At 45.6% G+C, this 16,025-nt stretch overlaps 1 protein-coding gene across 1 annotated transcript in view; it reads left to right on the plus strand.

The window, feature by feature from the left end:
• Nucleotides 1-15,543, plus strand: part of akap12b (A kinase (PRKA) anchor protein 12b) — a 38,183-nt gene extending 22,640 nt beyond the window's left edge. The window contains 3 exon segments of the mRNA XM_030109687.1: nucleotides 8,266-8,844; nucleotides 8,847-12,599; nucleotides 13,455-15,543. Coding sequence (XP_029965547.1) covers nucleotides 8,266-8,844; nucleotides 8,847-12,595 — 4,328 coding nt within the window. The 3' untranslated portion in view covers nucleotides 12,596-12,599; nucleotides 13,455-15,543.
• Nucleotides 15,544-16,025: the final 482 nt, after the last annotated feature.

The following is a 16,025-nucleotide window of genomic DNA, read 5'->3' on the forward strand; positions in this document are numbered from 1 at the left end:
GAATCATTTTGCTCTTGCAGCCTTTTTCATTTAATGGTAGATTTAAACACTCAATTGAGGTTAAATGACGTATCAAGCTGTAGATTTGAAGCAAGTTTCATGGATTCTTGCCAGATGCTAATGTAAACCAGATATGACCATGAGACCAGGGAAAGAAAACAGGATAAGCAGTCAGGAAAGACCGGTTTTGGGCAACAGCTTCAGCTTCTACCTTCTTTTAGTTGAAATCTGGTTCGACATTTGAGACGCGGCAATTTGCATTAAAACACACACCCCGATGCTCATTGCTCATTCCTCTCTGCTCATTTGTAAAGCGTCGGCCAGTTTCAAGGCCTCTTCAGGCCCCAGGAGGAGCTCTTCAGGTCGTCGCTTCCCCCGTTTCTACATTCCACTTCGGAAGACAAGATCGAGCTTTACAACAGGGGGAATGTCAAACGGTGCAGATAATTCAGGAATGCAGAGAGACGCGGAGACTCCTATAACAGATGGCAAATGTTGGCTAAACATACTTTTCTAGAAAAAGTGCAGCATCCTTTTTTCTTCAGCCTCCAGGAAGAGCAGCTGCAGCAAGCATCCTTGATCCTAAGCTGAACCCTCATCATCTGCCAGATATTACGCGTGCGGCGTTTTCTCTCCCGGCGTCGATGATTGTCTGAGAGCGAACGTACGCAGGAGGAGCGGGACGTCACGGCCTTATCTCCCCTCCTCGCGCCACACGGCGTCTCGTACGGTCTCGGCGAGAAAGCGGAAAGGTCGCTGGACGGGCTGTGCGGGGTGCAGAGTGCGTGTAATTCGAGGAAATGGGCAAAAGGAAGAGGAAATAGTGATGTCAAGAAATGACTGTTTCCTGTCCGACATTCTTATCCATCCCTCCGGCCCACACGCAAACAGCGGGAGGGGGTGGGATTGGGGGGGGGAGGTTTGAGAGGGCAGGAGGGGGGAAAGTAGGAGAGGATTAAAGAGGATTGAAGTGTGTATTTATGTGACAAATGGCAGTGTGAAAAGGAGCCACACCAGAAATGAACAAAAAAGAAACTGGAGGAGAAAGGAAAGTGAGTGAGAAATCTCTCTAATCTGCGTCCGTTTCACACGTTCACTGCCCTCCGTTCCCTTTCCTCCACTTATTTCCACATCATCCTTTCTAAAGAGGCGGTTTTTCTCCTCCGCTGTCCAATGATGTCATTCACTTCTCTGCAGGACACAAAGAGCCCCTCCGCCCCTCCGCCCGGCACGCCAACCCCCACCCCACCCGGCCGTCCGGGACCCCTCCTCAAACATTCCTGAAGCGAGGCACGTTTTCTGATTTATCGGGATACGAGGGGCGTCGCCTCCGCACACTCTGCGCCGCCTTGTTAAGACCCAACGGCAACTTTGAAAGCGCATTACTGTGCTTTTTTATTTACTGTTATTGTGGCTCAAGAACAGCTTGAATCCAAACAGCCTTTTATCCAAACACAGTAAGCGCTGTCACGGTGGACTGCTCGGCATGTGATTTATTGCTCTTTAAAACGATTGTTTCCTCCTCCGTGCTTTGTTTGTATCATCTCTTAATAGCTTGTCAAACTAGATATCGTTTACAGTTGATCAGACATTTGAGCCAAAGTCTTAGCGGATGTGTTGTTTCAGATACGTTTAAGCAAAACGTAAATCACACAAAAATCACACTTTTATTCAGCATCTTTCACCTGACAGTTAATAAAAAAGGTCATATTCTCTCTGCAGATGCGGAACTTGTGGATGAAGACACGAATAAACGGAAAACAAGTCTTTTGGTCTTCTTTGATTGTAATCGCTCAAAGATGAACTATATAGATTTCAACAGTATTTCCAAGAGTTTGCAGTTTCCATAAAACCCCCTCTGTGTGTTTGGAAGTCCAGGAATGTGACTGATGTGGATGAGTCACATGGAGGAAGCCGGGCAGGAAGACAGAGACCCGTTGAAGGTGTTCACTTTAATTTGCACTCAGTGTGACTCATTGTCCATTCAGCACAATCTACTGTCACTGTGTTTATTGTGCAACTGGTAAAAATAGTAAAATACCTTTCGGATGACTCAGTGCAGTATCAGAATGCCTCGGTGGTGAGCGGGAGAGTGAAATTCTTCGTAAATGACTGTTCATGATACAGTAACAGGGCTTTATTCTGAACTTACAGTCCCTTATTATTCCACCAATTCAATATAAATAAACCATACCCTTTACATTAAGACTTAATTTACTGAAGATGCGACAAGGGACTGGACCTGTTGGAGACACAGCACCTTTTAAAACCTTCGTCTGTAATGACATAAGAATAATTGCATTATCCTCTGGAAGCTTCATTCGCAGAATATCTACATCACATCTCACCGGTACATCGCCCTCCCATCCTGTTCTCACTCAAACCACCTCCGCTGAACAAAACGTGACTCATTCGCAGCTCTTTCTGTTTAGTCACACTGATAGAAATCTCACAGGAAGACGTGTTAGAAAGTGAGAACAGCGCTAATGAGGATTACCTGGTTGTCGCTTAATTAGATTTCAAATCTCCCTTTCTGGTTTTAGGTGGGCTTACACCTCGACATTTGCCACGAGGACAGCTTTACAAAGCAGTAGTGAAAGCAAAAGCTGGATGTCATGGGTGCTGTGCAACAAATAAACAGTCTCCGAGGATCATGGCAGATCCTGTCCTCATGTTAGAGATAAGTAAATAATTATATTAGCGGTGTCACATGCGTGCCTGCAAAAAGCAGCGCTTTGGAGAAGGAGCTCCTGCAGCAGGTTTTTATTGACAGAGGTGGATTCTTCTCTAATTCTGCTATAAAAAGCTACAAGCAACAACATGAGCTCTCTGAAACATGTTGACAAATACTTGTGTGGAAAAATGTGATACGATTATGATTATATGTCCATTTGCATCCTGTCCAGAGATGTAGTTCAACTCGCTGATTTTTTTGTTTTTGAGCCTTGGACTTTAAAACACCTGGAGCTGATATTTTATTTGATTTTTGCAGCCCGATCTGTTAACATTCAAGTTTCCGCTGAGTTAATATTTGGCCGTCATCGTTACCTCGCTGCCTTTCAGACGAGACTCGATTAAAACTGTTATCACCCTCGTGGGAGACTCGGAGACGGAATTCACACATTCCTGCAGGACAATGCTGAAGTGTGACAGATCTGATTATGCTGGTATTTACCTGAGGATTTATCTGCATTCCTCTTAGTCTCTACCCCCCACATCCGAACAAAAGCCGAATTAAATGCGTCTGCATTAGAGCAATTGAGCGGGGCTGATTAACATTCACAAGGGGACAACTCCATCACACCTCCGTCCATGATTTGGGTTCAGGATCCTGAGATGAACTTCGCATTAGCCAAGTTGATGTTTTGAAGGTTTATTGTGGAGCCAAGTTCTACTGTTTCATCATTTTTTTCTTGGAATAATTAGTTTTTAGAAGCCAAAAAGAAAAAAAATCATTCCTGTTTGGAAGGTTTGGAAGGGTTGATTTCCATATTAAGTCTTGAGATTCCCTTTGGACGTCCTCCATGAACATTCCTCCTCATGACTGCTGGTGACATGAACCATGAGTTATAAAGGAGAGGGAGCACGGGGAAGAAGGAATGATTGAGGGTGATTTCTAGTTTCAAGAGAATTTAGAAAAATAATACACACGGATCCACATGGTCGTAAGGCCGGAGAGGGAGACTGTGGTGCCTCCACACTCGGAAATCAGAGAACAACGTTCACGTTTGTGTCTGTGTGACAGTGTGGAGCATGGACGAGAGTCAGGGCGTCCAAGTTTGAGCAATAGTTTGGGTTTTTTGGAACAGCAGACGTTCCCTTGAAAGGTCACATGATGAGTTCCACTCATCCAGGATAGATGCTGGGTTCTGAGGGAGTGTGAGAGGGGGAGGGGGAGGGGGGGGTGGGGAGCGGGAGGGGTGGAGGGGGAGTTCATTCAGAACAGCTGAAGAAAGGCAAGGGAGGTGGGAGGAAGGGGGAGGCAGGGGTGGTCCTTAACATGACATGTGTGTCAGTCTGTTGAAATGTGTGTGGAGCCCTCTCTCCTGATCACACTGACTGAGAATCGCTGGAGGAGAAAGAGGGAGAGCGGAAGACGCAGCTCCTGCCCCCAGAGCCACCTCCGAAGTTTGGACACAGCCAAGTGACATAATTTACTGAGTGTGCAGAAGAAGGAAAACACTCTTAAATTCTTTCTTTTAAAAAAAAAACTGTACTTGTTTCAGCTTCAAATATATATATTTTTTTTAGTTTTTGGCAAAAGGGGTTTTTGTTTGGAATGCTTGGAACAATTACTTTAACAGGTAAGACCACGTTTCAGTATTGAACAAGAGCCAATTATGTTTCACTGATTGCTGCAAATGTGATTCTTCATGAGAAAAAAAAAACTTGTTTATTCTTGAACTAATCTCTGTTTAAATTTGGCGTTCTATTATTGATGAATGTTTCGCTTTTCTATATAGTCAACGCCAAATCATGCATGTTTTCTAGCTGTGTGTGTGTGTGTGTGTGTGTGTGTGTGTGTGTGTGTGTGTGTGTGTGTGTGTGTGTGTGTGTGTGTGTGTGTGTGTGTGTGTGTGTGTGTGTGTGTGTGCTGGCATATAGACTAAAGGCATTGTTGTCCTGAGGGTGTGGTTGGTCAGCATTGTGGTTCATAAAAGTCCCGGCACGGGTGAGTGATTTCAGTGAGAGGAGGTTTCTGCTTTTACTGCCGGTGAGCCTCACTGTGTGAATAGTGAAGGAAAAAAATGCCGGACTGCTGCTGTCATTCATGCTATCTAGTAATATTCCCAGCGCTGAACTGCTTGTGCTGACGGCCAAAACAAACTTCTGGTGAGCTGAACTTTGCAGGCTATAATCTCAGACGCATATAAAACATCTCGATGGTGAAACAATCCTCACAGAGACACTACCAGATGGAAATCAGAGAAGATGCTTTCAGAGGAATAATTAAAAACCCTGTTTTCATTGCTTTATTCTGTGCCACCGTCCGAGCCGGCCCCATCCCATCATGTGAAGTTTTTCATTAGATTAGACCAGGATCCTAATTCCCAGTGGGGTTTTTCAGCTTAGTGGCAGAGGATGGAAAGGGAGGAGGGAGAAAAAGGCGTATGGAATTAATTACATGCCAAAACTGATTCTTCTTACGGTAGTGATGGTTCAGATGGAGCAAGGCTGGAATGTTTTGTTTTGACGCTGACCTCAGGTTCTGGTTTCAGTGCAGGAATGCAAAGCCAAAACACTGGTATCGATAGAAAATAGCATTTTTGTGTATTGTGCCTCTGGCTAGATTAACATGCAGTCACAAGAAGGAGACAAGTGATGCAACAGTGGTTGGTAATAACGGTGTTGAAATGTCGCCTGGAGCCACAGGGACACTTTGACCACACCTTTGATGCAAATGGAGGGGGTGCAAGGAAGGGTCCCCGGGGCTTGTCTCTGGTGGGGGGAGGGTTGTGGCTCCTGTCCTGTCCTGTTTTTTAACTGACTCCTATTGTTTCAACGCTCATGATCCAGACTATAGTGATTACAACACGGATTTGCATATATCAGGCAAAGTTTGTACATAGCATGCAGGAAGAATAGCTTCCATTCAACTTCCAACTGCCTCTCCACCCACCCCCCACCCCCTTTTTGTTTAGACACAAGCCCAAAGTAGTGCTGAAGCAGGCACAACAGAAACATTATCTGATGTCCCCGGAGACTGGAGTAGTCTTACAACAATCGTTTTTTGGCTGCCGTGATGATATTTAATACGAGAGACTCGCCTTACCACATGCTCTCGCCCTCGCACATAAACAAAGCCTGTGGCCAACAGAAAGAAGCGTTTCAGCCATGAATGTGTGCATCCAAGTTATGTGACACCCTCTAAAACCAGTTAGCCCGGACACCCCCACAGCTCTCACCCCGCCACTCCCTGTCCCTTCCACTGTCCCCCTCCTCACCCCCTGCAGCCGTCTTTCCCCTCGCATTCTTTCTGGTTACAGTCGTCACTCCTCCTCCTCCTCCTCCTCCTCCTCCTCCTCCTCCTCCTCGACTCCCCCCGAGTCTGTCTAGGGATGTTAACAGTTGTGCGTCTGGAAGGGGAAGAAAAAAGTAGTGTCGGAAAACAAAGATCAAAAAGAGGGGAGAGATGCCAGTAGTCTGCTAAATCAACATGGTTCCTGTTTTATTATGTAGATACACATGGTCACGGCTGGCCTGGGCTGCTAACTGTTTAACCCCTCCCACACGTCTTTACAGAAATGCTCTTAATTGAAAACCAGTCAGGGGGAAGAGTGCAATTGTGGTACCAGATTAGCTTTTTTTTTTTTTTCCAGTAGTGAAACGTGAACCTTGTTTTCACATTTAACTAGAGTTCTCTTGTTTCTTGAAGGGGTTCTGGGTTTAAATTGAATGATTAACAAGCGTGACTGAACAACTGCTCTCAACGTAACACCTATTTGTAAAAGAGGATCTTGAGACAGTGATGTCTTTATTAGATCACGTGTTGTTGGTTTTTTTTGTAATATTTACATCAGTTCTGTAAAATTACTAAGCTCTAAACTTCCTCTGAGCAGCAGTGTCTTGATAATAGAAAAAGCTGACCAACCCCCTTCCTTTATTTTCAGAGGCCAGAGAGGGTTAGAAGGCTATTGTGTTGCATGCATGTGTGCCTTGGGAAGGGGGTGGCTCCCCATCCATCCTGCTGTGGTGGAATTTGGGTCAAGGGGATTGGGACTTTTAATTTAAGGAGGGGTCGTAGAAGCCCATATTGTTTGGCTTGAATGCTACATGGGCACTGACGAGTCAAGATTTTTCCCGAAAAAACAAATAAACATTCTTCAAATCCTCCAGTGTTTAAATTTAAACCATGTTGAGAGCATCCTAAAATAATTTTCTTAAATATGGGGTGAACGGCATAGTTCACATTCCTCTTAAGTGAAAACTATGCAGAAGATATGGGTGTGCCCTCACCAACAACAACATTGTAAGAAAACACTTATTTTCCATGATAAAGAAAGTAGTCCAGGCATGCTTAACCAAAGTTTTTGCCAATTGTATCAGTATGGTTAGGTAGATTTCTTTTTTCTATTTTAAAGTGTAAATATTCCTGGAATGCAGAACTACTGCGTGAAACTTCATGTCTATAATTTAGCTAAAGGATGTAGCCACATGTGGGTGTACAGTCGGACATTCTTGTGTGAGACAACAACAGTCATCCTTCACAAATTATAGAGACGTGCTTACAAACTATTCACAGGGTGCAGCACTGAACGCCATACACAAGGTTCCCTATTTTTTTGGCATTAGTTGTGACTTGGGAGCTAAATTGAAATAGTTTATTCTCTGTTGTGAGCTTTTTTAGTTACCAGCTGGCAAAGAGTTGTGGGTATTCCCCACTTGCGCACATGGTTTAAGGACTGCCTATGTAACTGTGTGTGTAATCGTGTAACCTGATATCCCGGCATTAAAAGTCCTGGGAATTTGTTTTGAGAGCTCAGCGGTATCAGATGTGAGGTTTCCCAGACTGGAGTGAGATCTGAGGGGACCTGGGCACATTCGTCATCCCCCCATGCTGTCCTCTGTCAAAACACAGATAGACGTGGCAGACAGGAACTGTGTGCATATGTGTGGTTGTTTAATTAACCAGAAACGGATAAGGATAAAAGGACAAGTGCCTCAGGTTAAGCACTGAAAACACTAGAGGACTTTATTCAATGGTTATATTGGCTCAGGTTATAGTTCTACACACAATATTATTTTAACTTTAATATTTGTCTGTAATTGCTTCATATTACTAATAAATGCTTGTCTGACAGTGAATATTTTATAAGTGTCACTGCTTTGACCATTTTTTCTTTGGCATGCTTGCATAGCGGAGGATTAGCTGGCCTGAATTGCAATGGGATTCCAATTAAGAAGTCAAACACTTGATAAAGATCTGCCCAGGGGGTTCTGAGCTCAGCAAATACATTCTGTTTCACATACCTGATTATCTGCAGATGGAAATGGGAAAGTCAATGAGTAAATAAAACGTGTTGTTGCTGTCAGCAGTGTTTTTTCTCCAGAGATATGCTGCTGTGGTCATTGATCTGTTCTTTGTCATTCTTATTTAAGTTAGATACATTAGACTTTAGAGTTCATAGCTTCGTGGAACCTTTATAAAGGTCATCAGCGATGTTTCTGTAGGACGCCAGAGTCAAGATGTAAGCAGCAGTTTAAAGATTCATATTGAAATTTGATCACTGTCTCACAGAAAGTTCTGTGTTCTTGTCGTTTCAGTCGGCCAGCCAGATGGTGTGTCTGTAGCTCAGAAGGAAGACGCCTCTGAGACTATGGACACGATCCAGGACGAAGTCGCTCCTCAAGTGAATGGCGAGAAAGGGGAAAAAGAATCCGCTGATGCAAACGACATCACCGCCGTTGAGGAGAAGGCGGCGGAAGAAAAGCCCAGTGATGCCAACGAAGTGGGATTCAAGAAGATCTTTCGCTTCGTGGGCTTTAAGTTCACACTGAAGAAGGACAAGAGTGAGGAAAAGGATCCCGTGAAGCTGCTGACAGTCAAAGACAAAGAGGGAGAGGAGGTCAGCGGGACAGACGAGCCCGTGAAGGAGGAGGAAGCAGCTACTCCTGAAGAGAAAAGTACCACTGAGGAGAAAGAGGCAGACACTGAAGCTTCTACTGCTGAGGCTGATGCCACGAAAGACACCGAGAAAGATGAAACCACCGATGCTCCTGTTGAAGGTGCTGCTGCTGAAGCTTCTGATGAATCAGCCAAGGAGGAAGGAGATGAAACCAAGGAAGCCAAGGAAGACGAAACCACTCCGCCTTCCCAGGAAGCCACCCTGTCCCCCTTCAGGAAGTTTTCAGTGGAGGCCTCTTCTCTAATTTGAGGAAGAAAGCCAGCATCAAGAAGACAAAGGAGGAGCTGGAAAAGGAGGCAGCTGCTGAGGAGGAAGCAGCGAAGACAAGTGAAGATGCTGTGGAGGAAAAGGAGGAAAAGGAGGAAAAAGAAACGACTGAGCAGGAAACCAAGGAGGAAGCTCCAGAAACTCCAGCAGAGGAAACATCTGAGCCTAAGGAGGAGGCTTCAACCTCTCCAGTGGAGGAAAAATCAGAAGCCGCTCCAGAGACCGAGGCTTCTGTTGAAGCACCAGCTCCTACGGAGGAAACCAAACAAGATGACCAAAAGGCAGAAGATAGTGTAGAAGAAGAGAAGGCCCCAGCAGAGGTGACATCTGAGGCGGAGCTGCTGTCCTCACAGGAGAAGACAAAGGCCCAGGGAAGCCCCCTGAAGAAGCTCTTCACCGGAGCTGGCCTGAAGAAGCTCTCGACTAAGAAGCAGAAGGCCAAGAAAGAAACGGAGCCGAAGCCTGCTGAGTCTGGGGAGCAGGCAGCTGAGCAGCTCCAGTCATCCACGGAGACAGCAGAGCCTCCTAAAGCTGACAGTGGTCCCTCATCTCCAGAGGAGTCAGGAGAGCATGTTATCGCTGTGGAGGTGACGCAGAATGAGTCGAGCCAAGAGGCCGAGGGTGAAGTCGTATCTGATGGAGAGAAGAAAAAGGAGGGCATCATCGCCTGGTCTTCCTTCAAGAAACTGGTAACACCCAAGAAGCGCGTGAAAAGACCATCTGAGAGTGAAGACGAAGCTGCAGCTGAAAAACCAGGGAAGTCGGCCACCCTGTCCTCCTCCGAGAGCGCTGCTCTAACAGATAAGAGTGTTGAGGAGGAAGCTAAGGAGGAAAAGCCTTCAGAGGAGGAGCCAAAGACCGAAAACACTGAAAAACTGGTCAGCAGCACTGAGGAGCCCAAAAGGAAGATGGACACCTCTGTTTCCTGGGAAGCGTTGATGTGCATGGGTGGACCCAAGAAGAGGACCAGGAAAACCTCTGATTCGGACGATGAAGAGACCAAGATTGAAGAAGACATGCCTGCAGCAGCAGAAGGGGAGCAGGAAGTCAAGACCGAGGCCACCATTGTCACTTCCCAAAATACTGAGAGTGAAGGAGAAGCTGTCTCCTCACCCGAACCGCTAAGTCCTCCGGAGAGAGAGTCTACCTGGGACACACTGAAGCGCATGGTTATGCCAAGGAGTAAATCTAAAGGTGATGAAAAACTGGAAGATTCTACTGAGCAAGTCCAGTCAGACAGTGAAGTGCAGAAAGACGAGTCCACGTTCTCTCTGAGAAAGCTCTTCCCTGGACGCAGAAAAAAGAAGGTTGAAAAGCAGTCTTCCACAGAGCAGTGCTCGGGAGAAGAGGACTCTGACACCCCGGCTGTGGTTCCCCTGTCAGAATATGACCAGCAAGAGGACTCTGAACCGGAAGCAATAGCAACACCACCTGAAGTCCAGATTAAAGTGTCCACAGTTTCAGCTGAAGATAGATCTCCTTCATGGATCCCAGCAACTGTCGAAGACCCAGATGAAAAACAGCTGAGTGATATCCCCGAGGAAGCAGAAAATGCTGCTACACCAAAGTCGATTGACACTGACATTGCAGACGACGAAGCTGAGGAGGATCGAGCTGCGTTCCTTAAAGCCGCGGGACGCACCGGACGCAGACTGTCTACCGCTGAAGTGAAGCCTGTCGCTCCTGCTCCGGATGCTGCAACAACTCCCGTTCCTAAGGGTCCTGCTTCAGAGAGTGCTACAGAAGTTGTGGAAGGTATTGAAGCCCAAATCAGTGAAATTCCTACCCAGGCCTCTGTGACTGTGCAGGATGTGGCAGCGGAGGAAGCCTCTGAACAAACTGAGTATGAACCACCAACTGACAGTGCCACGGCAGTGGCACAGACCATCTTGCAGCCACATGCTCGGAATGAGGCCATGGCTATCTGCACAGGTCTTGGAACCAAAGAGATTGCAAAAGTGGCTCTGGAGAAGCCTGTGCTCCCAGTTGTAGAGTCTGTCACTGTGATCCGTGACGCTCTGAGCTCAGAAGTGTCGGTGGAAGAGAAACCATCAAATACTGAAGAAGCAACTCTTGGAGGTGATGAACTGCTCCAGTCCCAAACGAATCAGGTTGACACCACTTACCTTGAGGCTCCAGTTGACAGTTCAGAAAGTGACGCAGTAGGTCTGGAGACTGCCACTGAAGGTGTGGAGCCTGACATCGAGAAAGTTGGAGCTGTCAGCACTGCGGTGGAAGAGTCCGAGGTCATTCAGCCCCCTGCAGTGACCGAGAACTCTCCTACATCTCTGATAGTCAGTCCCATTACCCCGACTTGTGAAGAACTTGTCTGCATCCAGAGTGTTGAAATCTCCGAGTTGACTGTGGACACCAAGGAAGTTAACATGGAAATGGAACAGCTTGCTGCAGTTGAAGAAAATATTCCAGTGAAAGAAGTGATTCAGGTCGTGACTGAAGAGATGGCACCCACCTTTCATGGAGTTCACAGTGAACAGTCCACCATCTCAGAGGAGGCTGAACCAATTAATCTCGCTGATGCGGATACCCCTGTTATAAAAGAAACAGTCGTCCTTGTGGCCCCACCCACTGCAGAGTCTGACCAGGCAGACACATCAGACATGGACGCTAAAAAGGAATCTGCGCCAGAACCCGTCGATGCTGAACAGGTTCAGGTTCAGGAAACCAAGGAAGAGGATGCTGTGGCTGAGGCTGAAGAACACACCACCGCCAGCGCAGATTCCGAGACCAGCGGCATCAAGGAGCAAGTCAGCGAGAAGGTAGAGGAAGTCAAAGAGGAAGTCCAGCAGGCTGGTGAGATTGAGACCCAGAGCATGGCCATTGCCCAGTCAGTCATTCAGGACGCTGTGGATAAAATCTCAGAAGATAAACCTGAAGAACAAAAACCTGCAACTCCAACTACCACGTTTCCAGGAGAAACCCGGGCAGTGTCAACAACAGAAGAAGAGATTGACGTCTCAACCTTCATTGTCACTGAAACCCCAGTTCCTGTTGTTTGTGAAAAACCAGCCCCACCATCACCTCAGTCACTCTTTGCTGCCATCGAGGTCACCGATGCGATCCCACTAGAGGTCACAGAGAGTCTTGACGAAGAAAAGGAAGAGAAAGAAGAGAAGAAACCCAAAAAGGGCGTAAAGGAAGCTGTGGAGGTAAAAGTAAGTGAAGAAACTGTCATCGTGGAAGAAGTTGTGGAGATAATTGCCGAGAGTCAAACAGATGAAGAGCCAGACCAGATCAAAGAGGAGGAAAGCAAAGAGGACCAGAAACCATCCGAGGAGCACCAGCCAGAGGAAACCAAGTCTGAGGCCTCTGCAAAGGAGAGCAGTCCCAAAGCTCTGGAGATCCACATGCCCGTCCAGGTCGTGCTGCAGACCGCCCAGGTGCTCGAGGAGCCGTCAGTGGAGGAGGAAGCTGCAGAGGAGTTTGGCAGCAACGGGGCGCCAGACACCACTAAGCCAGCTGAGACCCCCGCACGTCAGAGCAAGCTCTCGGTGCTGTTAGAGGAGCCGCAGCCCTCAGATTCAGCAGAGGACGGCGCCCCCAGCGAAACCACAGATGCTGCAGAGACAGAAAAAGCCCCGTCAGCGAAGTGTGCGGAGGTGATGGCGCAGGTGATCGAGGTCATTGAGGAGGCTGTGAAGGAGATCGAACCGGTGTCCACAGAGATCACAGCAGCATCGTGAACAGGTGAAACTTACTGCGGTTCTTTATCTTTGAATGTCTTCGTAGTCTATTTTTATTAAAAATGAGCTGACGTTAAAGGAGCTCTGTTGTGTTAAGTTTGGGCTGCAGTAAGGTTTAAAAAAGAAGTTGTTCTTTTCGAATTCCTTTGTTGGGCTATCGAACAATCTTCTCATAGTGGCTTTTTTTGAAACATCAATGGGCCCTACTTTTATTAGGGAGTACGGGAGGGGATTTGCACTCTGACCAGATGAAAAAGCTTTTGTTCAGGCTGTGAGTAACCAGGGGACCTTTGATATCAAAGCAGGAATGCCGCCGTTGACCCCTTTCTTTGTAGGCCGGGGTCTTAAAGGGAAGCGGTGTGTGTGAGGGGCAGATGAACTTGTGCTGAAAGGCTGATTATGATTCCTCCGTTCCCTCCTCCTGTTTTTCTTCTATCGCAGGCTCAGTGTGGAGTCAAGAAACCATGTTGGAGTGTGCGATTGTTAGATTCTATTACAAAGCTTCAAAGAAGCAAGGCTAATTTTTTTCTCCTCATTTTGAATGAATTTCATGTAGAGGATGGAGGATTTCTTTTCCTCATTGTGCGTCAATGTTTTCAAGACACAGTAGGCTGTTATCTGATATGATGAGGAGGACAAACAGGAGGGAGGATATTTTTGTATTTATGAAGATGTCCTGCAGTTCTGCTGTAGAGGAGATTGTGAGGAAGAACAGAAGCACGACATATGGATAGGGAGAAGGTTGAGGACCGCGATAAACTTACTTCCTAATGTAATGCTTATCTCGGATTTTTGTTTTTGGCAAACAGTGCGGCCCTTATTTCTTCCTAATATCTGTCTTTGTTTTTCTTCGCCACAGCTGAAGATACAAAACTGATGCCTGGGAGACACGCTGTCTGGACCAGGAAGTGAGTGATGAGAGAGCGAGAGAGAGCCGTAGAGAAGCTGCTCTGTGGCAACACGCTGAGACTGGGCCTCTCCCCGTCCCACCCAGAGAGACTGAGTGACGGAACCCCCCCCCCCCCCCCCCCCCCCCATCCTCTCCAGCTCCCCTCCCAACCGTACTGCAACTGCATCCTGCAGCTCCGTCGCTGCAACTTCACGACCTACCGTCAGACCCTCACCCACCCACCCACCCACTACACCACTCACTCACTCACTCACTCACTTGCTCGCTCACTCACACATTCATGCATGTCCTGTGACTCAGAAGAATCTCATCTGGCTCGTGTTCATCGCAATGTCTGTCCAGTGTCCCGACGGCTTTCCATTGCCTCTGTTGCGTAACGGGAGAGTCTGCAGCCTGGTTGAGTGTGGAGTTGTGTGTGTGCGTGTGTGTGTGTGTGTGTGTGTGTGTGTGAGCAGGTGTGTGCATGTGTGTTTTCTATGTGAATAGCAGCGGGAGTAAGAGATGTCAGCAGGTGAAGAGATGGATTGTTATCTTGTATATTGTATTTATATCTTGAGTATTCTTTCATTCATCCCCACGTCTTCATTTGTTTCCTTTTTTTTTTTTTAACCTGTTAGGTTCCTGAGATATTGTTGTCTGTTTTTAGAATCATTCTATTTAGCTGTGTTAAATCTGTATTTTTTTTAAAACATTATTTCATTGTATTACAGTTTCAATGCAGAGAGGAACAACTAGAAATTGTCTTGTAAAAGGCTTGGGAATGATGAGAATTTACCAAAACAAAGTTAGAATTGTTGCAAATAAGTGATTTGTGTACTACAGCTTTACCTATCATATTCAAAGACCTTTTTTTTTTAAGAATAAGTAGCAATAAAAAAAACTAAGCCATGGTACAAATGATTCCACAGAGCAGGAGGGTGGAAATAATGATGCCGACGATGATGATGATGATGATGATGATGATGTCCACCAGAAATGCACCACGTTTGACTTTTAACACACTCTTGTGTCACAGTGTGTTCATCGCTCCGCTCCACAACAAAAATACGTAATGAGCTTCATGTAGATAAGGAAACCAATCACTGCCTGATTTACTGTGAAAAAGACATTGTTACTACACATTGTTTTATGTAAAAACTCCAATAAAATGCTGTCACAACACTCATCTATACTGTCACAGAGGTATCTGGAAAATAGCGACTTGCAAATAATATGTATGGCAATTTTTGACATAGGCTAGACGTGCATTCAAGAAAACACAAAGTAAATCATGTTCACGATGGTTAATGAGCATGTTTTTGTGTTACTATGTGAAATAAGTATCACTGATGTGAAGTAGTGTAGCAAGTTCTTTTTAACTACAAGCTATTGAAGTTTAATCATGAAAAGTAAGTATGTTGCTGCCCTCTGCTGCTTACCAAGCTTAACTGCATCCTTTGTTTATCGATCATTGATGTCTTTTTAAATGAGGCCATGCTCAAGCATGGTTACAAGTATGAACTAATGTCTGGTCATTTTAGTCTTAAGACAGACCTGCACTCTGCTGTGTGTGTTCCTCACTAAGCATTCTAGCTCAGGTTGATTGAACTGGCACCGGGGAGGACATAGACTGAGAGACGCGCACAGGCTTCACCGCTCGGTACCAAGAATAACAACAAGAATCTTGTGTTTTCCTTCAGTTAGAAGCCAAATCGAGTTAGGATGAATCAGGAAGTCATTGTCATGTCATTGTTCATGGGATGAGACACCAGTCGTGTCCAATTAGATTCCCAAAGCATCCTCTCACATACTTGTGTGCTTTTTGAGCTTTTGGAACAGTGGGAGATGTTTCAGAGAATATTTCCAGCTTTGGCACCAAAGTAAACACAAGGATGTGGGCCCGGCTACATTTTTGTCTCTGTGCTTGTGTTTGTAAAGTCAATCATTCGGAAGACCTGAAAATTAAAAAAAAAAAAAAAAGGTGCTTATGTAATCCATTAAACTGAATTTTAGCTCTCACATTGAGCTTTATCACAGTCTCACCCACAGATCACAAACTTACTGTGACTCTGCAGAGCGGGCCACATCCATGACCCTTGCTTTATTTAAAATAGAAGATTAACAAAAAGACAGTGAACTAAAGACTTTTGCTAATGTTGCATTATGTAAAGCATTTAGGGGCAAAAGCCCACCCTCAGTCCTCCCTGCTTTTTGTAATACACTTAACTGTGAACCTGTCAACATTTGTACAGATTGTATACCTACTGTATGTACTAAGATCATATTGTTGTAATATTAACAATTAAGCAGCCATTTAGCAGAATAATAAGAATATTAATTACCCATGTAGCATGGTCTTAATTGCCTTTTATATTTTCCAAGCTGTTAATAGTAAATATGCAGAAACCTGTCTATATTTCATTCAATAAAGCTAGAGAAAATCGATGTGTACTTTTTATTAAGCCTGCATTCATTTCCTACCTTATCATTTCATATTTCCCATCTTAGTCAATCACATGTATTTTACTGGATTCACTGCAA

This window comes from Salarias fasciatus, chromosome 15 (assembly GCF_902148845.1).
Source record: "Salarias fasciatus chromosome 15, fSalaFa1.1, whole genome shotgun sequence".
Classification (NCBI taxonomy): Eukaryota; Metazoa; Chordata; class Actinopteri; order Blenniiformes; family Blenniidae; genus Salarias; species Salarias fasciatus.